General features: G+C 37.7%; 2 protein-coding genes across 3 annotated transcripts in view; one reads left to right on the top strand and one right to left on the bottom strand.

Moving 5' to 3' along the window:
• acox3 (acyl-CoA oxidase 3, pristanoyl) overlaps positions 1-1300 on the top strand; it is a 32941-nt gene extending 31641 nt beyond the window's left edge. For both annotated transcript variants that reach the window (XM_084403547.1, XM_084403546.1), the window contains exon 18: positions 549-1300. In XM_084403547.1, coding sequence (XP_084259673.1) covers positions 549-668 — 120 coding nt within the window. In that variant the 3' untranslated portion in view covers positions 669-1300. The remainder of the gene's footprint in view (positions 1-548) is intronic.
• An 11752-nt stretch (positions 1301-13052) lies between these two features.
• htra3b (HtrA serine peptidase 3b) lies at positions 13053-25550 on the bottom strand. Its single transcript, XM_084405136.1, has 9 exons — positions 24852-25550; positions 20417-20516; positions 18936-19158; positions 18637-18831; positions 17859-17891; positions 17450-17564; positions 17255-17312; positions 17069-17164; positions 13053-14086 (listed from the first exon to the last, which is right to left on the bottom strand). The coding sequence occupies exons 1-9, from the start codon at positions 25264-25266 to the stop codon at positions 13918-13920; spliced, it is 1404 nt and encodes a 467-aa protein (XP_084261262.1). The 5' UTR covers positions 25267-25550; the 3' UTR covers positions 13053-13917.
• Between the last annotated feature and the right edge of the window lie 75 nt (positions 25551-25625).

Below are 25625 nucleotides of genomic sequence, written 5' to 3'. Positions count from 1 at the left end.
AAAAAAAACAGTCAAGTTAATTAAAACAAACTGGAAAAGTTGGAGGGTTTTTCCATTGTGCAAGACACTGCCCTCAAGGGGGTTTAATTCATTATCCCTCAGAAACAAGATTCTGACTAGACATTATGGTCACTGACTCATTCCTCCAGTCATATTCTCTCAGCACTTGTTTGGCAGGCCATTCATTTTGAAGTTTAAGAAACAACAGTGCCTTACTGAAACACTAGACAGAGCAGTCACATACACACCCCACTGACACACAGACCTTTATACCGATTCCCCTGCTCAGTGAGACACTTTTCATGTTTATAGTTCGGGACATGCTTACTGGAAATGAACTCTTCACTCTGGCATTGAGTTCTTTTTTTTTTCTGATCAAAGGGAAGTCTTTATTTGTGAAAGCTCTCCACATGCTTGTTTTCTGACTGGTATTGTCTTGTTACTGATAGTAAGTCGCATGGCTTGACCTTATTTTGGTCCAGCAATGCAAGTGTTTTTTGTAATCAATGATTTTGCGATTCAGTGTCTGTCTGTTTCTCGTGTTTCAGCTCTACAAAAACCTGTGGTCTACAGTCATGCAGGGTAAGAACGTCTTGGAACGGCCATCTTGGTGGGCTGAGTTTTGCTCTGACAAACCTGAAGTTGGATCTCTCCGAGCCAAACTGTAACTCAGCTGTTTGGAAAACGGGATCGTTGCAGACATTTGTCTGTTTGTCCTTAAAGCCAAACAGTTTTATGATGTTATAATACTGTCATACAGTTTTAATTGATAAATTCAGCCTTGATTAAGTTATGAGCTTATGGAAAAAGACAGGGAGGTTTAAAAAGTCCAAGAAGAATCTCAACCATGTTGATCACTGTAAAATGATGAACAGATACACTCAAATTTACTAAGATCAGCCTGAAGTAATATGTGTGGTGTACTGTAAACATTAATAAGAGCACTTATAACACTTTCTAATTCATTGTGCCAACTCATTGGTTTGGTTTGACTCTATAAATATTAAAGGTTTGAGTTATAGGCTGTCAGACCTATTGTTTGAATGCACAAACAACTAAACCATAACAAAACCCTCAATAACAGTGTTCAGAGGCTAAACTAATTTTACAACATTTTGTCATGTTGATAACTGCATTCATCTACATCTACTTAGGAGTGAATATGTATGATTGATTATTTTACATAATGCCATTATGGATGATGAATGATTGTTTAATACATTATATGTTATAATATGCACAAATGTAATTATAATAAATTGTTACTTTTTATCAAAATAAATACTTTAAATGCTTTGAACTGGAGTCTTTTTATTTAGACATGAATGTGGTGCATCTGTACGGTATATTATCATATATTACCCCATGTTGAAGCATGAGACAGTAAAATAACACTGTAGTTTGACATCTTGAAAGCCATATTAACCTCGAAACTGTTAATAATTGAGATGCCTGATTCAGATGGTTTTCCCCATTTAAAGATTATTGTGCAGGTCATTAGCACACTTAACACAAGTGTTATTGTCATCTCATGGATTTGGGTGAAGATGGACCATTATTGTGTGCAAGTGCAGGTGAGGATCTATACTGCATGCATTCAACCTAAAGAGAGAGAGATTATATCATTATAACAAAGCTGTATACTTTACAAAAGAGTGATACTGGGGTACTCTCTTAAAAATAAAGGTTACAAAAGTGGGTTTTTGCAGCAATGACATGGAAGAACCATTTTGGTTTCCCCTAAGAACCTTTCAGTGAACAGTTGTGAAATGTGTTTTCAATCCACAAATCCGACTTGTGAACATCCGACCATGTTTGTTCATTTGGCCAGATGAGAACTGGCGAATCCAGTTTTTCCCGAGGGTTTTTTCTTAATTTCTCTCACCTGATGGAGTTTGGGTTCCTTTCAACTATCGCTTTTGGCTTGCTCAGTTGGGGTTCAAAATACTTAATATTCAGTAATACTATCTATCACTATTAGTCACTGTCGGATGAGAACAAAGCTTTAACTGAATTGAGCTGGATGGTGACACTGTAAAGCTGCTTTATCGCTGAATCAAATTTGATCGACATTGAACTGGATCGAATCGACTGACTGGAGCTGAATAATGAAATTTCTGTCTTTTGCTGCTTAGCTGAATTGAACTATAGTTTCATAAATGATTAACTTTACACAGTTATTGAACTGAACTGAACCAACAATGAGCTGACTTGAACTGAATAATTACACTATTGTCTTCTGTAGAGATGCCTTACAGCGGAATTGGAATTTGTCTCATAATTGATGAAGTTTTCATCACTGGTTCTGTTATTTTCTTATTTATTACTGTGAAGTTGCTTTGAAAGAATTTGTATTGTATAAAGCGGTATATAAATAAAGGAAATTTGACCTTCATGGAACCATCATGGCAAAAAAAAAAATGAACCTTTTAAGAGTGTACGAACCTCAGTTTTGTCTGGGGAAAAAAGGACTTCCAGTGTTGTGTAAATGTTAGTTGTGTAAAAGCTACTCAGATCACAGCCAATCAATCTCTCTTTTGTGTATAGGCCTACATATATACACAACCTTATTTATTCTCAACCATGGGCCAGCACAGTACTGCTCCTCCTCCCCAGCACTACTTCAACCTTCACTTATGCCAGCAGCAGCAGCCTAGCAGATCTATAGTCTGGCCAGACCAATCACCTAAACTCTGTTCTTATCAATTAAATGCTGTTCATCTTGTAAGGCTGGAAGCTTACGCTGCTATTTTGAACCAATAATCGGAACAAAAGGCAGTTGAATGGTGAAGTGTATAATTCAAATATTTAATTGACTCCAATATAAATAATCTGACTCCATTAAAGTTGTTGTTATTCTTTAAACGTACAGTATGTAATTTGTTCACCTCTGTGAACGCACAGTTACAATAACAAAGGCGTAGTTTGATGATGCAACATTTGCTAGAATTATGGATCTTGTCGTCAATGTCAAGCCGACCGATCTAATAATGTTTATGGATGAGTAAATACATCGATGTTTTTATCATGACTGTGATATGAAGCAGGTCGGGATTGCTAAGAGACAGCTATCAGCTCCACACGCGACGCGAGTCCCGCGGATATAAAAGGAATATGGACATTTCATTCTACTGAACTACACGCAAGTGCAGAATTACAACTCACAGGTCAGTTTATTAGACAAATTAAACTTGTGAGGTAACGCAGCGCTGTTTCTCTTGGTCTAACATTACACTAGCACACTAAAATGCATTTGAATGTGTTGAAATGTTTGTTATTCTGTGTTAGTTTGTCTGTATGAGACTAGCAGTAAGCTAGATCAACATTAGAATAACATACAGATCATATTCTAACATTTTATCATTGTTGAACTATATAACCTTGATTAGTTTTATGTAAATGTGCTCACCTGTTTTAATAAAGTACATGTAGGAGCGGTCGAAGTCTCGGACGTGGAGCTCTCGGCATCTCGAAAACACCGCGCTGATATTGATTCTCGTTTTAGTTCTCCTTTTTTATCCAAAGTCTGCTTGCCATGGTCCATAATGTTTGAACGAAACAACAACAGCGTGCAAATAGACATTGCGAACTACACAGTTGTCCACGTCTGTCGCCTTGGTTACTATCAGAGGGCTCTGGTTACTATGGCAGTACGAGCGGAAACCAGGGAGAACGCGGATATGATGCCATTGACGGCGACAAAACGGAAATAAAGAAACGGGACTTGTCTTCGAATTAAATGACAAATTTCTCCTGGTTTGAAAGTTGTTGGAAACAGTCGGGATAATGTAAGTACACAACTAAAAAAAATATATAACATAGATAATACCGGTAGTGATTTTTGCTATTTTTAAAGCAAAAAGGTTACATATTGTACCTTTAAGCGACAGGAAACCTAAAGATGAGGCAAATGGGTATTGATCAAGAGAAGAACATTAACATATTCTCCTCAATGCATGTTTAACCAATAGTACCAACATTAGGATAATTTAATATCTCTATTAAGTTCACCACATGTATACCTTTAAAATGATTTTTTGAAGTAGGCTACTAGGGCAGTAAAGAGTTATGTCCATATTTGCTCAGCCCTATATCTCATGTAAAAGTATAACCTTAAATGCTATTTCAAAAGATGTCATGATTAGATGTAATGTGATATTGGAATGTGGCACTTCTAAACTCACAATCTTGCTATTTCCGAAGGTATTTCAACCTAAACTGATCTAGGGGTTTATCCTGAGGTTTGACCTCTGTTTCCATGCCTTATTTAGATACAGAACCAGGTTTAAAGCCAAAGACAACAATTCCAAACTATTATGTAATTCCTACATTGCCACAAATGTCTGCCTCTCTATGCAGAGAATTATTTAGCAGAATATCTCATTGTGTATTTGTCCTCTTTTTCATCTGTTCTCAGAACTTGTTGCTCTGTTGTCTTCCTTTGTGCACTCTTTGTGTCCCTATCTACACTATGTGTGTGACTGAGAGAATGTGTCTGCGTTCCACAAAGTAATGTGAGGTCTCTGGCGATGGCCTTGGACAAGTGTGCACTTCAGTGTCAAGTCTGTGTTTGTGTTTATGCAGGAGTGTGTCTCATTGAGTTAACATTCTTACACACATATACAAATCTGTTGCTCCTTTGGGAAGTGTCACTAGTTTGTTTTTACTGATGTGGTCGGGTTTAGAGACCAAAGCCTGCAAGACATTGTGACCCTAATTCACAGTAGATGAACTTGAATGAAACCATATGAAATGTGTATTGATGTCAAACAATGATGAGTTTATTTGTTTTATATTCTGCTATATACAGTATATCTCAGCTATTTCACTTAGTAAAAATTATTATGGGTTTTCCACATATACCATGGTAATGCTATGCTGTTCTTTGAAGTTATGGATATGATCATTCAGTACTGTGGGATATATACATGTAAATTACCTTCTGATGCATTACTGTACCACCACAGTACTTTGAGTAGTCCTAATGGCTGAAAGGCAATCTCCCTTATAAATAGAAAGATATAAAGATATAATTAGTTTTGGTCTCAGACCAACATGTTTAGACATGATTTTTGTGTGGAAACCAATGGCTGGCATGCACTTTAGGAGCTATAATTAGCAATTAGCTGCAACGATTATTATTATTACAGGACACACCCTGTGTAACACATCTTTGTTTAATTTATTTTTTCGTGCCATGTCTTTATTTACCCAGCCTGTAGACAGTAAGATCCGTTCCAAGTTGAACCACTTGGGTGTGTTGGCATAGCACTTTAGCCACAACACCATGCTAATATGCTAAACCCAAACAGAGCTAGTCATCTGGTGACCCAATGTCAAGTTTCTATTTATCCTAACTCTTGAAAGACTCAATTCTGATTTCCTCCATGGTCACATGTGGTTTGGCCTAAACGCTGGGCTTCAGCACAAATGACAATTTTAAATCAGCATGTTTGACAACTGCGCAGAGAGAAATCGGATAAGATGTTACATTTCTGAGGAAAACAATGTTAAAGGGCATCATGACATGTATTTTTTTAAATATTTAAAAATGTAAACATATCTTTTTTTTTTGCTGTCATGTTTGCAAAAATAATTTTCAACCCTCATTTTGGCCCTCTGTCTAAAATGATCAGTTTTAAAGTCCCTCTGTGGTGAAAATCAAGCATTTAATGTTGTTTAGGCTATATGTCTATGTGGTGTTTTTAATATGCTTTAAGACAAACCATGTGCAAATTCATAAGTCAACACCATTGCTGATTATTTTCTCATTAAAACTGCAGCGAACCAAAGACAGTCTCAAAAAATTGCTGGTGTTTCTGACATTACAAAATACTTTGTAGGCTAACCAATCACGTCAATGTGTGATCATCAACAAATGGATCTCAGAGCTGTTGTGAGTGAGTGGAGGCAGTGCTAATTTGCATATTCATAAATGAACCGCATATAATAAATGAGGCGAGGTTGTAGAGTTACATTCAAGCTATTTTAAGGCATGACAAATCTTTTTTTTCAAGGAATTTAAATATATATGTTAGTGTGAGTAATATGTGAGTTTTAAGGGATAAAATGATTGACTACAGGGGAAATTTAAGGGGCGGCTCCCTTCAGGCTTGTCACTCAGTAAATGGCCACTGTTATGATTGGCTGACATCATTGCATATGAAGTAGTCCAAACTATAGTCCACACTATTACATGTGAGTAAGTGCTTTGAAATGATTATCTATAAAACCCTCATTTACGAAGCATTATGAACCTGTTTACTTGCGCTTTGCGATGTTGGTGATGTCAGATCAAATGCAGTTGGCTGCCCAAAAGTTTCTTTGCAAACTCTCCATTACACTGTGCCTCTTTTACAAAACAATCTGCAGTCAAATGCTCTGAACAAACATACAATCCTCTGAACCGATTCAAAACACCATTAAAAAAAACAACCACCACTTGTTCCTGACACTGGTGTCCTTCTGAAGGCTGTACAGAGATGCAAACTCCATTTGTCCTGTTTTGTTAGGAGCAGCTCAAGCACATGGAGTATATGTCAGAAATGCTGTATACTGTGACGCTTGTGTCTGGTGTAGACAGGTGTCAGCTGTATGACTTGAGTGTCAGTGGGCGTGGCCAATGGTGTGAGGTTATACAATGATTCGTTGGTGTTTTGTTCTAGAGGCAGTCATATGCAAATGTATTTCCCCATATGACATCACAAATCCCAGAATATCCAAACGAGCCATTTTTTTAACTTTGTTCTGAGGAGAATGTTTTAAGCTATAAAACTTGCATAAAGTTTTAATGGGACAAAGACTTCGTATATGTCAAAAGGTCAAGAAAAAACTTCTTTTTTTTTAGACAGACTGCACATCTGCAACATGACAAGCTTTCTATTTAAAGAGCTATTTTCTAAAGCCCCTCATCTCAGAAAACAAAATTGTAGGTTGTTCTTGAAAAATTACAGCAGACAGTGGTGGCAGCCATTTTGCATCTTAGCTAAATCAATTTGCTTTTTTCTAAATACACTGTTAATGCAAATGTGCTTCTGGCTTTTGGGTTTCTACACAACTACTGATAATGAATTACTGTACAGTTAACTTTGTCTTCAAACTCTCTTTATGAATTTTGACTGCATAAGTATACACTCGAACTGATCGCTTTCTGAGTTGGTTGAGTGACGAGGCGAACAATTCAGAGACTTTTGCCAAGTATTTTCTATGCAAATCTTGTGAAGCTGAAGCTGAGAAGAGACTTTTATTCTAGAAGAAGATCAGCGCATATATCCTTTACATATTTTTATTTTTTAAAGAGTTCATACTGTTTTTGTGGACACTTCTATTTAATTGTTATTTTCTTACGTTAGGAGGAGTTTGGTGTTTTATAAAAAAAATTGTTTATTATTTTGTTCATTTTTTAGTATTTCTGAGGAGAGTTGTTTTTTTTGTATTGTTTTTATTGCAGATTGGAGGATGTCCATGGGTCACATGGGGGGAAGAGGAGGTGAGAGCTTTTACGTTTTTTATTCGTAAATGGTATGTTATGGTATGATATTGTTGTACAATTATTGAGTAAATTAATGTGAAGAAACTTGTGCAAGGTAAATTTGATCCCCCAATTTTCCCAGCTCTGTGATCACATGTATTTGATTCCTTGCATATGAAATCAACTTTTCAATTTGAGTAACTAAAGTTATGTATAACAATTTATAATTGACCACTGACATTGAGTATTGGTTATTATTAAACCATTGCAGGTGAGACTGAAATAAGGCTGGGTAGTGTAAAGTGTACAGATAGAGATTTTGCTATTTTATGTATAACTGCTTCAAGTTTTTAGCATGTTAATGTCCGGTCACATTTACTGTCACTCAGCTGAATTTTGCTGAAATTTTCTTTCTGATTTTTTATTTTTTTTATTTTTTATATATTTTAATTGGAACATTTTCAGAGCATTAAGAGAACATTCAAAAGTAACGTTCCCATAATGCAAAATTATAAAATATAATGTTCCTTTGACCAAGAAAAAACATTTTTGAAACATTGAAAAAACTGGACGTTATGAACATTCAGGGAACATTTAGAAATAACGATTGCTTAACTTTATCAAAAAACTTTATTTATACACACACCAGAAACACGCGCACAGAAAGACGATTCTCAGACAGCAGTCCCTCCCCAATAGAATTATATTTCTGACTTATTGCACTTGAATTGTCAAATACTCACAAAATTGTCAAAATGGCCGTCGTGCCGAGTCGCTTATGTGATAAATAAAAATTGTGAAATAAAAGGACTATTAATATTGTGAAATATGATTTTGGGACATTTATGCAGGCATTTAGCAGAAGTCAGGTGGGTAGCTTGGAAATATTTCCATTACTTTGGATTTGTAACATTTTTTTACTCAAAGAGTCCTTTGAGTCTCTCTATAAAGCGGGAGAGATGATTGGATGTGGAGCGTTTGGCAGTGTGTCCAGGGGAACACGCAAATTTGATGGCAAAAAGGTAAATCTTCCCGAACTGTACAAACATTTTGCTTTTGCATGCATCAAAACATATTCAAACCAATTTACAGATGGTTTAATACTTAGTGCAAGGTCAGGTGCTTGAATACTGTTACTGAAACTGTTTTGTAGGTTGGCCAAAACCTGAATATGTATTTAGTTGTTTACGTGCAGATTGCTGTAGTTAATACACCTAAATAGGAAGCACTAGGTGTAAATGTGATTGACAAATAAGCCTAAAGGCTCAAAAGAAAAAACGTTGAGCTCTTTGGAGGCTCTTTTGAACGTATCTAAAAAGATCAAAGAAAAGTATGTTTAAAAATGATATGTTTTTGTCATATTTTTACCAAGCTAACCTTCTGTCTACTGCTTTTCTCTAGCCTGGACATCCTGAACATCTCATTACAGAAGTGGCGCTGCTGCTAATGATGAGGCGAGAACCCATAAGCCCCTACGTCATACAACTATACGAGTGGTTTGAACACCCTTGCAAATTCAGTCTCATCATGGAGTTCCTCGAACCCTGCAAGAGCTTGCTGGACTTCATCACTCGTCGTAATCCTGAAGCGTGTGAAACAGTAGCACGGGTCTTCATGCGACAGGCTGTGCTGGCAGTACAACACTGCATCGAGCATGGCGTTTTTCATAATGACATTCAAGCGCAGAATTTCCTGTTGAAGAGAAATTCGTTAGACCTCAAGCTGATAGACTTTGGCTGCGGTCAGCTATTCAGTAGTGAGGGCTACGAGAGCGACGTATACGTTGGTGAGCATTTTGGGAGTGTGGAAACCTGAATGTAGTGACGCTTTAAGAAAAAAAGCTTCAACAGGCTGTCATCTGCTCAATGCTCATCACTGCAACCTTTTATGTGATGGGAATAGATCTAAATACTTAAAAAACTTCTCACGATTCGTTAATCCCGATAGCTATAATAGTAAAAACATATAATAGCTGTAATAGTAAAAGTTTTCGAGAGAGTTCCACATGTAATACTAGATATTTCATATGCAAGCATGTCAGCCAATCACAGCAGTGGGCGTTTACACTGAAGTCTCACACAGACACGCCCCTTCAAACAGAGCATTCAAATCAGAGGATAAAATCAGGCAAGGAAATATGCCTTTTATTTCTAAATTATAACAACTTTTGATCTAAAAAACATACTAACATTATAAGGGCACCCCAGGAAACATTCTAAAATAATAAAATAATCCATGCAATGGGACCTTTAAATATATACATTTATAACATACTTATGTTAACAACACGAACGTTGCAAGATATTATCATGAATAATAAATACTAATATTGTGTGTGAAAGCCTTCCATAATATAGAGGCTGTGTGGCTACAGGACCTTCCAAAACCAGCGATGCACGAACATCCTGTAGTCTGCACTGATCCCTGGTTACTAACTAGCACCCATGCAGAGTGGTTTGGACTGCTCGACTGGCTGGGGTGCACATTTGCTTTTAAAAAGACGAAATCACCTTCACTGTGTAAGAGTACACGACCCACTTTCCCACTATGTAGATATTGATAGGCATCAGTACTTTTATAATTTTTCATTGCTGCTCCATCAACTCCTTCTGACAGGCTGAGTATCGTTAGTTAAATATGTCCCCATAGGTTACCTCTGGCCACTTCTTCATATCATCTACCCACGTTAACAATGACGATGGATGGAACAATATGAGACCATCTGATCTTCGTACGAAGTTTTCTCCGTGCTCCCAATTTAAAACATTTACGGTATTAACGTTATTTGTCATTTCGCTAAAGTTTTGGCTAGCTATAAACAATCTTCTAACTACTGAATTAGCTACCGGATGTGCCGTGTCAGTTTAGCGGGAAGTCGGAGAACAAAATTTTATTTTACCTTTATTTTACCAGGAAAAGTCCCATTGAGTTACAGTAACTCTTCTCCCAGGGAGTCCTGGCCATGACAAAATGTGGAAGCGCGAAGTATTAAAAGTGGGCAGGGCGGAATAAGGTGAATAGTCAACAATAATAATCAGCTCACAAGTCTATAGTTGTGTTACTGCTTACTTAAGGAAAGCTGCGACTGTTGATTGCATGAAATGTCCAACATTCCACACTTGCTTTTTTTTTTCGGTTCAATTATTTTTCGGTTAAATAATCAGGGTATTTGAAGTGCACTTTTTCTTGTTGTGAACACACAACTACAAAATGTCATATAATAATGCATAAGTATGTAAGAATTGAGAAATTAGGAGATGCCGGACAGTCTGGTTGAAGAGCGACCAGACCCTGAGAGGACAAAGGACTTCTCTGGAAATTAACATTTGAACTCCCCCTCGTGCACTATTGAGACGAAAGTCTCACATCAGAGTCATCCTAATCTACATCTCTTTCCCTCATCCCCCCCTCCTTCTCCCCCATGCGAAGATCCTCCCCCATATGGTTTAATGTGAATGATTAACATAGAGTATTATACATATTTAGTATCATTTGAAATGTCTCATTGCGACTGGTACAAATGTCTCATTCCCAAATAAGTAAAACAAAAGGTAATAAGGTTTTTAAGAGTTTAGGGATAACTGACACACAAGGAGGGGTTGGTCTCTAGACAAATGTTCTCCCTACACCCAGAGGTGTCAACTCTGAATGCAAATTCAGATGTTTCCATGTGAAAGGTTCTGGCTATATAATGAAATGCAGCAGGGGATTCGGGCCTTCTGTTACTCAGATGAGCCCATGATGTTGAAGGACCTCAAGGAATTCAGCATCATGTATTTTAATGTTGGGTTCGCATCTCTTCTCTTTATTCCAGAGCATTTGATGTTTGATTTACTTGACATAATAAACTGTTACATTTGATTATTCTAACCGACTTTGGCATTATTTTCATTAAAGAGTTAAAAGGAATAGTCTAACATTCGCTCACATTTAATGATGCACAGATATCATTAAAACCTTTTCATTTATGGAGTCAGACGAAATAACGAGAGAATACATAATATTCAAATGTACTGCATTTAATCAAAAAATACTTTGCCTCGAGAAAAGGACAGTAACACGTAGAGACCTTCCGTGCTGGTCGGATGCCGGTTTTGGGCCGATCGAGCGCGAGGCTTACAAGTAGGCTACATGAATTGGGATGCACCTTATATCTTAATAGCATAAGATGTTGTTAAATGTGCAGATCTTAACGGTGTTCTTCAAAGAGACTGGCCTACGTTAGGGGTGTCGCAATATACCGGTATTGACGATAATCGTGATATTCAAAGCATGAAATATCGACATCGTGTTAATTTAGAGCAATACAATATACCGGTATTGGCGATATTGGCGTTTTCTAGACGCAGCGCTCGTCCGCGCCCGCGCAGCTAGAGTGAAACACTCTGTCCACACCCGAAAAAAGTAAGCTGAGCTCGCCAGTATTAACAACAGAGTTCTTCGGCTTCAAAGAAAACAGCACCTTAGAGGTGGTCGCACACCGGACGAGAAGCGCAGCGCCACGTCTTTAAAAACTCGAACACATTCTGTATGAGTGTACACACACCGGACGAGAAGCACAGCGCGGTTCTATTCGGCGTCTGTCCGCGGCGCCCAGCAACGGCTCAGGACCTTGTTCAAAATCCTGCCGCGACACAGAGCGCAGAAAAAAGTGTTCAGATCACAGACTCAGCAACTATTGTATTTAATTGTACAGTATAATCATAACATAGTACAGACATTATCTCAATTCCATAATGTCCTTAAACATAATGATATTGCTGGCCATAAACTGAGAAAGTGCGTGTCCGGTGTGCAATACCTGGAGTTGTCATAGAGGCGACGCGGATATTATTTTACTAGTCATCATGGAATGGGAAACGTGACATTAACTGTTAACAGGGGGTTTCTGTGTTCATATATTTAATAAAGGGTGATTATTAAAATTAAGAACCCCGTTTTCTTTACTCATCTTATTTTTGTATTTGTATTTGCACTTGATTTTTTTATTCAAATCTGCTATCTACATGACTTTATTGGCGCCAGTGCAACAACAGGTTTAAGAGCTTTTCAGTTCTTCAGGAAACCTTCAGACAGTGTTTGGCTTCAGTTTGAAACCAGATAAACTTCACATGCTTGTCTTCCTTCACAAAAATTTGCCATAGATTGAGTACCATCCATAGATTCTATAGATATCGCGATATATCGATATCGTGAATTATTTTGGCCACAATAACCGTGGTGTGAAAAATCTAACATCGTGACAGCCCTAGCCTACGTTAATGAATAAGGTAAAGCTGTAAACTCAACAGCTTGAAATATGCAGTCGTGTCATGTCTGGATTTTGTGATCCGCAGGTCCTGTCCTGACTGTGAGAACTGGAGAAAAAGCTTTGTGTACTGGAAAGTTCTGAAGGGTATTCTGGAATTTCCAACCCAAACATCAGGAATCAGTCAACCTGACAGACTTTCCCTTTTTTTATAGTATCTATCTCAAATAATATGATTTAGGGTCTTCTTTACATTACTTTCATATGACTGCTCTTTCGAAATCCAGCACATAGACTACTTTATCATCCACCAATTTGCCAAGTGATTATTTTCTGAGAAAGTTTTATTTCATAGGTCCAACGTTCATAGATCCAGCTGAAGAGAACCAAAAAATAAGAGCATATTTAAAAGCATGGTAATCAAGTCATATGACATGCTGTAGACATTTTAGACAAACATGGGACATGAATAGAGCATATACAGACTGTTAAACAGATTACATGAACAAATCTCACTGTGATCTCTAGCACACAACATTTGATTGGACAAGATGACCATATAAAAATGTAATTCTTCATGACAGTCATATAAGAAAAAAAAAAAAAAAAACTTGCACAGCAATTGATTCTCGCCACTGGTGCTACAATGAAGTTTCAGCAATGAATTACATTTTAAGAATTATTAAGATAAACCACATCTATAAGATTTAAAAATATAACACTAATATTTATAAGAAAACATTAATGTCATTTATTAGTATTTATGTTTATTTATTCATTATTATCATTTATTTATTATTAATTATGTATGATTATGTGGTTATTTATGTACATTTATATTGTTTATTAAATATTCTAATATTACATTTTTGGCTTTTGGCTGTTTCTGGTACAAAACTTCAAAAATATCACCAGCATTGTCTTCTTCTACAAAATACAGTACTGCAAGCTTTCAAATTTGAACTAAATCATTCTCCACTTCAAACCTGCTTCAAAGAGAGCGTGCTGTTATGAAATGCTTTTCATATAAAATCTCTTGGCAGACTTGACTGAGATTGCGAAAGCTCAGGGTTAGATTCCTCTCAGCTAAGAGGTCCTTGGTGTTTCGTAGAAGGATGGTTAGACATTCCTCTGGCCATGACAGCGCATGACTGACATGATGAAAGTTTGATGCTTCACATTCTGAGAACTGATGACATCACTGCATGATGATGTCAGGCTCAATGTTGAAGAGCAGGTCATCGTTGCCTCTGCGCACCTCCAGCAATAGAGTCGTGTCTTGATTGAGCGCTTCCTTCAGTTCGCTGGTGGTCATCAGTGGCTCTCCATTTAACTTAACGATGATGTCACCGTCTCTGATCCCCCCTCTGAAATACGTTTGGACAAATTATACAATTGTCAGTTATATCCTACGGTATCATACAGCAGTCGGTCATTATCACAAAATAAACAGTGGCAGTTGTGATCAGGTCAATATGAAAATATACGTAAATATGAAATATTGATTTTAGTTAAAATGATTTAAAGTCCCCCTGTGGTGAAAATAAAGCTTTTAATGTTGTTTATGTCTGTGTGGTGTTTTTAATATGCTTTAAGACAAACCATGTGCAAATTCATAAGTCAGTCTCAAAATCGCGGTTTGAAATCGCTGGTGTTTCTGACGTCACAAACTACCTTGTAAGTGTAACCAATCACATCAACCAGTCACATCAACGTGTGATCATCAACGAGTGGATCTCTGAGCTGGTGTGAGTGAGTGGAGGCGGGGATAATTTGCATATTCATAGAACTGCGTGTACTAAATGAGGCAAAGGTGTAGTTACAATCAAGCTATTTTAAGGCATGGAGAGAAAAAATCAAGGAAAAAAAACTTTTAAATATGTCATTTTGATGATAAAAGATGAGTTTTAAGGGATACAATTATTGACAACAGGGGGACTTTAATATATTGAATTGTATTTTATCTTAGAGCCAGAGTTTAAAGAAGTCCATTACTGTTACATCCGTCACACACTGTTACATTCTCCTGACTCCCTTGCTTTCCCATCATGGACTTCAATTCCCATAAACCATTGCCTGGACTCATTATGTTTGTTTACTTCCACCTGTGTCTCATTATATTGTTAATGCCTGCCTATTTCAGCTCTGTGTTTTTACTCATTCTTTGCGAAGTCTTGTATGTTGTTACACTGCATTTATGAGCATTATCCTGGTTTCCTGTGTCTTGGTTTTTTGATTCTCTGCCTGTGGATGACACTTTTTGCCTGTGTTTTCTGACACGTTGCTTACGTTTGCCTTGATTTTGAAACTTTGCTCGTTATATGGATTACGATTCTGGATTGTCCCAAAAAAGTTGCATTTGGATCTTCAACCCAAGTCTTGGATCGGTGTGTAATAATTATAATGTATAAAACAACTGGCCAAAGTTTCCTCTATCAATTGGCTTTCGTATAGAACTTTTAGATTGGTTGTAAAGCAGCTTATTCATATGTTAGAAAATCAAACAAATAATTAATATATATTCACACGCAACACAAAAGACTGCCCAATATGTTTAAAAAAAATGTATAGTGGGTTTTATAGGGCTAATCAATGTAAATAATTATGTAATAATTGTCAAATAATTCATTCAGGAATTTTACAAAATAGGGGTCACATTTTATTTAAGGTGTCTTTAACTACTATGCACTTACGTCCAAAAAATTTTTTATTGTTAAGTACTATGTACTTATTTGGCCCTATTTTAACGATCGAAGTGCATGGTCTAAAGCGCACGGTGCAAGTGCACTTAGGGCGTGTCTGAATCCACTTTTGCTAGTTTAATGATGGGAAAAATGGTCGACGCACCCGGCGCATGGTCTGAAAGGGTTGTCCCTATTCTCTTAATGAGTAAAGGGGGTGTTTTCGGCGTAACGTGCAATAAACCAATCAGAGTCTCTAACTCCCATTCCCTTTAAAAGCCAGTTGTGCTCACGCCATGGCGGATTCGCTATTTACATGGCGGAATCTGCAAGTGGAAAGACTGAACGCTTCTCCAGAGAGAAAACGGATCTGCTCGTGCGCAAGGTTAAAGTGCGCAAGCAGACCATCTACGGGACAAGCCGGATTCCACCATATCTTTATGTACACAATATTAATCTTTTACATTGTAATCCTTTTATTTTTAATATTTGGCTAGTTTGTGTGTTGCTGCGCGTCCCTGTGTGTGTAATAAGCAGAGTGTACGCACGTTGTGGACCCACCTTTAGGCGCATTACTAACGCACTCTTTAAATAAGAAAAAAATATTCCGCCATTGACTTTAGACCAGGTTTCAGTTGGTTCGCAGTTCAGTTGTCTCAAAATAGCAACACGCCAACAATACGCCAGAACACACCTCGTTTTCAGACCAGCACGCCCATGGGCGCACAAATAGGTGCAACTGCATTTGCTATTTAAACAACATGAAACAAGCAGGACGTGAAAATGAAAACTGCGTCGGGCTGAAACTAGCAAAAAACACTTGCGTCGCACCTGGTGCTGCATTGCGCCGTATGTATGATAGGGCCCATTGTGTTCAAACCCTTATCGTAACTCTGACCCATAGTAGGTACATGTTGTCAATTAACATTACTCAGTACTTAAATGTATAATTACACTGTAGCACAGACACCTTCAAATAAAGTGTAACCATCTTTTTCAAATATAAGCACAATATAAAAACATCTATCTAAATGTGATTACATAGCAGTGAAAGACACTAAATATAAACTGGGTCTGAATACATAACATTGGGTCGGGCCACTGCATACATTCTTGCCACAAAAGTTTAAATATTTTAAAGCACCAAAAAAATTCTTCATACACAAATGGTTGAAACTACACACAGCTCCCTTACAACTCTCCATTTGTCACTTGTTGGCAGCTTTAAATCATTTTCACTACAATCTTTAACTGAGCTGCAAGATGGAGCCAATTGCTTTTTTATGAAAGGAGAGCGAGGAAGTATGCAGTGTGATACGGTGTCTGAAATAGGCTACAGTGTCGCCATGGATGACGGCAGATATTAGGAAATATCTCAGAGGGTCGTGCAATAGATTGAATAACAGTGTCATGTTTGGAGGAATTTATTCAACATTCTTATGTCTTCTTCAAAGCTTATCATAATTTTAGAATATGTATAGAAATGATAATGATAATCGCTTCTGTGGATTTATTGCATAAACATGTATCTGACATTTCTTTTTGATTTTAGTCTTCAAAATGTTGTCATCCACAGAGCACAGGCAGAGATCAAACTTCTTGGCTGGGAGTTCTGAAGCACAACCACAAATGAAAGACCACAGATAATCTGGTTTGGCTGATACTTACTTCTGAGCAGGGGAGTGAGGAACCACCTCATGGACGTAGATCCCACTGCTGACATCAGGGAAATCTGGATTCTGCTGCTTCAGCTCTTCCACGAGACTGGAGGAGACAGACAGAATGCCTCACACACACACACACACACACACGACTAAACAGCAAAGCGGTGTTCATTTACATGCGTTCACTCACGCTTCTGTGATGGTGAGCATTCGGATTCCAATGAAACGCTTCTTCACTGATCTTGTCTCTGAAACAATATGTAAAAGTTTTAACACATTTAGTCCAGCAAGAATGGTTCTCAAAAATAAAACATGTTTTAATATCAGATCATTCATACTCTGACCTCCCCTTCCAATTCCCTTGTTCAAAAGCTGCCCCATGTACCTTTGTTTTGCTTTCCCAATGAATCATTTAAGAATTGAGTAATCCTGTCTGAGGGAATGGCAAATGAGATTCCTGCAGCTACCTTGAGGGTGTTGATTCCTATCACCTCTCCATCCTTAGAGAAGACAAATCAAGAAGAAAAAATAAATACTAGATCAGTGTGTTTGAGTATTAAAAGGAGACCTAAAAATGAAAATGCTACATCATATTTGACTCAAACTCCATGCCATGTCTTTGCTTCTGTGGGACACAAAAGGTGAATTATTGAGGTACAGACTGAAATATTACAATTGTATTGAAAAGAGTGGATATTCTTTTTAAAAAATCATCTTTTGTGCTCCACAAGATACCACAAGAAAACAGGGGGGAGATTAAACATTGACAGAATATCACAGTATGAAATAATTACCAAATTAACGAGTGGTCCACCTGAGTTCCCATACTGAAAACAGAAGAAAAAAAGTTAATTCTTGGTCTTCAAACAATTATACACATACCGTATCTATATGGGATTAGGTTTGTGCCAAAATCACTGATCATAAATGTTCAAGTATTGAACAAAAATATAAATCCGAAACATAAAATAAAGTAAAAATCTGACTTCCACTTTAAAATCACTCCAAAATTTGATGAGAACCTACTTTCAGAAGTTCAAATGAAATAATAATCTATGTTAATTATTGGTGCTCAAACTATTTTAAATACCTTATCTATGGGGTTAGATATATGCCAAAAGTACTGAATATATAAATATTCAGGCTTTGGACAAAAATATAAATCCAAAATGCAAACTAATGAAAAACGAACCCCATGACTTACTATGGAAGTCAATGGGGTCCATCAACTGTGTGGTTACCAACATTCTTCAAAATATCTTCCTTTGTGTTCAGCAGAATAAATAACAGTGTTATTGTGACAAGTGACTTTAATAGATTAAAGATGGTTTTCTGTTTTAAAGTTTGTTTTTTTCACAATTTATATTTTTGCTCCATACTTGAAGTTATGTTCAAAATATTTAACACAGCTCTAATCATCATTTCCATAATATGGACCAATTACTAATAACTAGTAAGCATTACTTGTATGCAAAGTGATTTTAGAAATTAATTTCAGAAGTTGTCTAGACTTCTTATGCAACACCCAGTAAGACTCTTAACATGCATCATTCTGGTTATTATGTGTCTTACGTTGATGATGGCATCAGTCTGGATGTAGTCCATGTCTGAGTCATGGAGACCCAGTTCTTTTCCATCTCTCTGTGCGGTGCTGACAATTCCTGTGGTCACTGTGTTCTGCAGGGCAAACGGGCTGCCGATAGCAACCACAAACTCACCCGGGCGCAGGTCTGCAGAGTGACCCAGCAATAAAACAGGCAACTTTTTCTGCCAAAGGGGTTGTAGGAAGTAGTGATTAAACACACTTTGACTTCTGTATGATAAAGATTGCTCATTGAGTGCAATAAAAACAGTCTGAAGTTTTGTCTTACCTGTGTGTTAATTTTGATAGTGGCAATGTCAGACTTCTTGTCGATGTCCTTGATAGTGGCCTCATGCACATCTCCATCACGCATCTGTACTTTGAGTCGCTGATGACCCGAAACAGCTGTGGTGCTGGACACCACATGAGCATTAGTCACGATCAACCCAGTCTCTGACATTACAAAACCAGAACCACTGGATAGAGGAACCGTCCGACCAAAGAGGGGGTGGCTAGGGGGCAGAAGTGAACATATAAAGGCATCGGACAAAAATTCACACTATTTAGTTCCAAACACTTTGCACTGGACATTCAGAGTGATTCAAAAATGTATGTAAAACTCCAATTAAGTTTTTTTTGGTCTTTGCTATTAAATTTGGTTTTGATTTGTTCCAAAAGAAGTACAGTTTCGCATACTTTTAACTACTCGTACTACTCATTAAAGAAATAATTTATGAATATACATTTTTAGAAACGTAAGTGCATGTTAATCGCAGTTAAATGAAAATGTATTATAAATTTAATTTATAATAAATGCAGTTAGCTGAACTTAAGAGTGCTTTTTCCAACCCACTTACTGACTTAAGTACATCTTTATATGTCATTTCATAATTACTTTTTGAAATATGGTTAAAGTGTACTGCAAAATGTACTGGACTGACAAGCATGTACTAAAATATGTCATTTCTGTTGTAACTTGTGTCATGTATTAACATATATTTGTAATTACACATTTGGAATGATGAAGTTGTATAACATTTGAAATATAATAACTTTAAATGTAATATTGAAATACACACTACATCATGTACATCACATTGGTAATCAAGTACTTTACATGTTGAGTAGATCGCGTCCATCAACACAAAGCTTGCACAGTCCTACCTCTTCCTCGGTCGATATTTCATTCAATAACTTAAGGCAGTTTTATATGCTGTTTAATGTTGATGATTGTGTTATTTAACATAATGCTTTTATCTGCAGTATCTACCGTATAACAGTGATAAACCTGGATCAATGTCATGGAAGCGTTGTGTCTTAAATGACAGAAATTTCTGTCAATGGCAGGGAAAGAGTTAATATTATATTATCTGAAAGTAAAAAAAAATGTAAATATGCTTTTAATCTTTGAAGTACACTACAAGTGCACATCCAATGCAATGAAATACACTTCTTTTCCACAAGGGTTTATTGCATTTTAAAACATTAATCACTACAAAAAAAAAAAAAATCTATAAATGAATAGGCAAGATAATATAAAAATATGGGTCTATATAAAACATTTGTTTACCCAATTTCTCCACGCCACACTCTTTGTCATCATTCACAAAAGAATAGCCTTAGTAGTGCATATGTTGAGCTTAAACTACAGACAGCAATGACTCTCACACAGCTGTGTTTGCCAAAAACCTTCCTCACTTCCCCACAGATTTAAAGCACTCTACAGATGGCTGCCACACCATGAAAGTGTTTGCAAGTGTTCGGGCTTACTTTAGGAACAGCTCAATGTGCACCACAGCAGGGGCGATCTTCTCCACCACGTCAGCAATGAAGTTGAATTTGTACCTCGGGCTGTTGGGGTGTGTGGGACCTATACTAGCAGAAAGAATTACTCATGTTAATAATCCCACTATGGTCAAAAACCAGCACCATAAGTTTTATTTTATAATGCAGCTACTGTCTTTTTATAGTCCCAAATAGCCTGTTCCGGCTCAAGAGGCCATGATTAGCAGGTAAGAGTGTTAAAATACTTTCCTGCAGATTAATATGGTATATGTTGATGATAGTTGTGTGATGATAGTTGGAGAAAGTCTTTTCAAACACAGGAAATGTTCCTCTATAATTAGGTCTAAAATCACTAGGTGGGTTTTATCCTCATGCATGCTTGAGTTGTGTTGGGTGTGCAGTGAAGTGTGTTCAGTGTGTAAAGATACAGTAATTAGGGCATGTTATTTTCTGCCAACATCAGGATGGTTTTTCGCTTGACTGCTGTTTCCTCTTGGCCGTGTTGGCACCACCATCATTCCTTTGCGTGCACACCCTTGTTGTCCTACTAACCTAAAATTTGAAGTCATTAATGACTCAAGACTATTTAAAACCTTGTTTAGTACTTCAGTACTTTAAATACCACACCTAATGGCTATCGCTGACATTGTACTTAGCTTTGATCACTGTCTCTGTTAATTAGTTAATGTTTAATTAAAGTTTTGTTTAGGCTGTAATTAAGAGTTGTTGGAAGCCCCAGAAATGTGTTTAATACATAAGCAATAACGAAAAATGACCCAAAATGCTCCAAGGCTGCATTTATTTGATAAAAAATACAGTAAAAAAAAAACAGTAATACATTTTTTTTTACTTAAATATTTTACTGTTTTATAATTTTTAAATGTCATTTTGGTTATCAAAAGTGAGTTTTAAGTGTATGTGTGTATGTGTGTGTATGTGTGTGTGTGTGTGTGTGTGGGGGGGGGGGGGGTTACTACAGGGCGACTTTAATATTCTGTTGAAATCTATGGAAGCTTGTTTCTGCCACTAAAAAAAAAAGAAAAAAAAAGGTAATTGCCACTTTTCCATCTCACAATAATTCACAAAAAAGTCAGAATTGCGAGATATAAACTCGCAATTGCTATAGAGCTGGTAAGTCCCGCTAACCCCGCTGGACCTCTAGGTTGAAAAATCGTCAATGCAAGTGAATGGGAGAAAATAATTATTTTCTGGTCCCGTTTGAATTGTGCCATGAATGTGAACATATGTTGTCTGTGAATTTTTTATATAATCTTTCGTGTGAAGAATGCTACAATTTAGCGGGTAGAAGTTTGATACGGTTAGACTTTGTGTGAGAGCACTTTGTGGACTACAACTCTTCGCTGCTTTCGACGCGTTTGAAACGTCACCACCATTCGCACACGGACACTAGCTCACGGATCCCGCTAAACATGACTGTGTCTTTGGTGCACTTCACCGCCTTCTTTCAGGGAGAGGACAAAATCTTTGAGGTTGGCGAAAACCAAGGGTAAGTCAACTTTATGGGGTGACGTCACATAGGCGACATGTAGTCTTTCTCGTTATATCTTTTCCACAACTGCTAGCCGAAGAATCATACCATATACTGTCAAACTCGTAACATGAAAAATTAAATAAAAAATTCACAGACAACATGTTCACATTCATGGCACAATTCAAACGGGACCAGAAAATAATTATTTTCTCCCATTCACTTGCATTGACGATTTTTCAACCTAGAGGTCCAGCGGGGTTTTACGGAAGGGGCGGGACTTACCAGCTCTATAGACCTTATGTAGCCCCGCCCCTTTTCAGCGCTGCGCTCGTTGTCTTTTGACTGATATTTTCACAGCGATTCTGCATGTTTATAAATGAACGTTTTAAAATCTTCCCGGTCGACTGACATCTGCTTTAAACATTACAGTCCTCATGATAACTTTCGTTAACTTTACATTAAGTAAATCCACTTCAAAAGCTATTACTCCTGGACAGCAATGCCATAGAAATATACAGAGGGACAGCAAAAACGGAAGTTCAAAGACAATATTCTAAAGATGGCGGCGCCCTCGTTTCTCTGGCGCATAAGGTCTATAGAAAAAAAGCTGTCTCTATAGGAAAGAAGGTCAGAATTGTGATATAAAAAGTCACAATTATCTTTTTTTATTATTTATTTATTTATTTATTTATTTATTTATTTATTTATTTATTTATTTATTTATCCCTTAACAGACATAAGCTTCCTCAGAAAAAGGTTGTACTACTTAATATTTAATTATTTTGTAGCATCATTTGTAAATCACTTCACTGTCATATTTGATTAATGTAATACATCCTTGCTGAATAAAATAATAATTTCTTTAAAAAAAAAGAATTCTTACAGACCCACAAACATTTTAATGGTAGTGGGTTAATATATGTGTAAAGCTATTTTGTCCAAATAACATATTTATAAAGCTTTATTACTGGCTTTCTGGATGAAAGTATTTAAGATTTATCATTTTGAAGCTGTGAGAAACCAAAAGAAGCATTCAATAAAATTACACTCAACTGCTAATCATTAATCAAACGCAACACCCCATATAAAAGCACATTCCAGTATGGCTGCATCACGGAGCCGTGACCTCTAAGATTTCACAACTGCCAAGTAAGTCAACTTCCACTGGCAACGTGTGCAAATTCATTTAGACGATTACATATAATATTGAAAAACGCCACTCAACCCAAAGTCAGCCAGGCACAAACCAAAGATGAATGTCTCAATGGTTTCCTCATTCATTTTTTCCAGTCTGAAATGGTGAAGAGACGAGACATCAGAAGAGCAGCTGATCACACAATCTGGGCAGCATCTGATTCTGAGCAACTGGGTTTCTTAATGCAATGATTGCAAGGGGAATAGTTTTATTCGGAGGATTTAGACTTAGTAGCCTAAATTGTATAGAATGACAGACTATAATTTATGTGACTTTTAATGCTGTAATGATTTGCTTCTCTTCAGATAGGCATTTCTGCGGGTTCTTTTGCTTACAGTTTTGCTGCTTGCCCCAAATACTATAGTGGCTAGTGGCATTGCAGGGGCCAACAGTAACTAACTGGTGAATGATTGTTTCCAGCTTGGCTCCTTTAAACCTGGTTTTGCTCAATTCTTGTTGTGTTTATGGAGTTAACAGACCTAAAAAGCTGACCAGGTCATCTGTCTTCATACACATAATTTCACCCTATCAGTAGCCTTTTAATTCAATGTGTCTCCAGAGAGGTGGCACCATTTCTAATAGGTGCCTCCTCCCTCTTCCTGTCAGCATAGAGATAACGTTTTGCTGCTGATCTGGAAGCAGTTTGATGTTTCCTTTTAATGATAAAGTAAAGGGGGTTGGTATTGAGGTCTTATCCAAAATCAGAGCAAAAGGGCAAACCTCCACTGAGAAGCTCAGAGGAAATCATGCCTGGTCTACAGAGCACTATTTCCGAACTTCTCTGCAGCCGCCATTTGCACGCCAAGTTTGAGGTCACAGTCCCACTGGTCAAAACACCCATGATGGCTCATCTGATTATCAGTGGAGTTGTGCTATGTGATGGTCGCTAGAGGAGCTCAATGGAGTATCTTCTGAATGCAGGAATTACGAGACTCGAAAACACAGTGGACTCAGTCATCATGGTGTTGATGAAGGAGATATTAGCTGCTCTTCTGTGAAATCCTTAAAGTGTGTGTGTGTGTGTGTGTGTGTGTGTGTGTGTGTGTGTGTGTGTGTGTGTGTGTGTGTGTGTGTGTGTGTGTGTACTTGTACAACTATCTTTGTGAGGACCAGTTTGAGTTTTAGACCATTGGAGTGAGGACAAAGAGAGTAAAGTGAGGACATTTTGGCCGGTCCTCACTTTCTGAGACCCCTTTAAAGGCCTGTTTGAGGGGCAAGACTTGGTTTTAGGGAAAAGGTTATAATTAGGTTAAGGGTAAGGGTTCGGGTTAGGCACTTAGTTGTGATGGGTAAGCGGCTAGAGATTGCATTGTGTCAATGAATGTGTGTGTGCGCGCGTGCGTGCGTGCGTGCGTGTGTGTGTGTGTGTGTGTGTGTGTGTGTGTGTGTGTGTGTGTGTGTGTGTTTGTGAGTGGGGTATAGGCTTGTATTTGCTACATGATGTAAGTGTTTGGCATTCTAAAAGCTGATGAAGAGGTAACTTAATGTCATCCCATATTTCTCTCACCAAAAAGTACCACAATACCGTTTTTACAATAACTGTACCTGGGTTAACTTTTGCTACCACTATCATTCGTTTATTACGATTTTGTAGAAAAAACGTATTTCATTGTGGTAGAGTTAAATCCCATTTAATTTAATGATTACATTTCAGCACAAATAAAGGCACAAATAAAGGCATACCTACATGTTTTGATTTATGTTAAATATCTTGCTATACACAAATCACTTACCTTGACTGTTTTCACAGGGTCCTTTGTGCGCATTGGTGACCGCGGGCAGACCCTGCTGCAGCGCTTTCCTGCTCACGGCCTTCAGCTGGCAGATGTTACCGTACGTGTTCCCGTCACTGCCACACACTTTACTGCTGTACCTACACTGACAGACCCCTTTGGACAGTCTCTTTCCGGACGGGTGCTTGCACTCCAGACCGTCCCCGCAGGGCAGATCGTCCTTGCGGCCGCACGGCTCGCCCTCTCCGTGCGCGCACACCAGACAGCAGTTACAGCGGTCCGGCACATACCCGCTCGGACAGCTCGGGCTCGGACACCTACTCACATCACAGCGCTCCGGACACTTGAGTTTAGTATCCGCAACAGCATTTAAAATATAAAGAAAAACTACCGAAACGAACGGAATGACCTGCATTTTAAATGAAAACGTATTAATTTTCAGACAGCCCTCTGGAGATCACCATTACGCATCAGATTTCCAGAGCAAAAAGCGACTTTCCGTTTAGATGTGTGCGTTCCTGTAGGCTCAGTTGAAAGACCAGAGTGAAGATGTTGTCCCAGAAAGAGGAATATTTCTTATCCAAGCCAATCTGATCAGTTGGTGGTATATCTGATATTCCACGTGCAAATGATTAAAGCAGTGTGTGAAGCCTCTTGATGTGTGGTGCTGCTGTTACTTCTGCATCTGCCGACCATCTCAACATCCTCGACCGGAGTCTGCTTTTCTCTTCTCCCTAGAGGAGGCGGGGAATTTCGTTTACCCCAAATCGCTGA

This window comes from Rutilus rutilus, assembly GCF_951802725.1.
Source record: "Rutilus rutilus genome assembly, chromosome: 3".
In the NCBI taxonomy this organism is placed as follows: domain Eukaryota; kingdom Metazoa; phylum Chordata; class Actinopteri; order Cypriniformes; family Leuciscidae; genus Rutilus; species Rutilus rutilus.
The sequence above is the reverse complement of the archived record's forward strand: the minus strand, read 5'-3'. Positions and strand labels throughout refer to the sequence as shown.

Bases quoted from the DNA above. Each gene is read 5' to 3' on its own strand.
- htra3b (XM_084405136.1), bottom strand. From the start codon at position 25,266: ATGCAGGTCATTCCGTTCGTTTCGGTAGTTTTTCTTTATATTTTAAAT. The intron at 20,517-24,851 runs GTAAGTGATTTG...CTGCTAGTATAG, and splicing joins ACCCTGTGAAAACAGTCAAG to GTCCCACACACCCCAACAGC. The intron at 17,565-17,858 runs GTAATTATTTCA...GTCTTCTCTAAG, and splicing joins GTGGACCACTCGTTAATTTG to GATGGAGAGGTGATAGGAAT.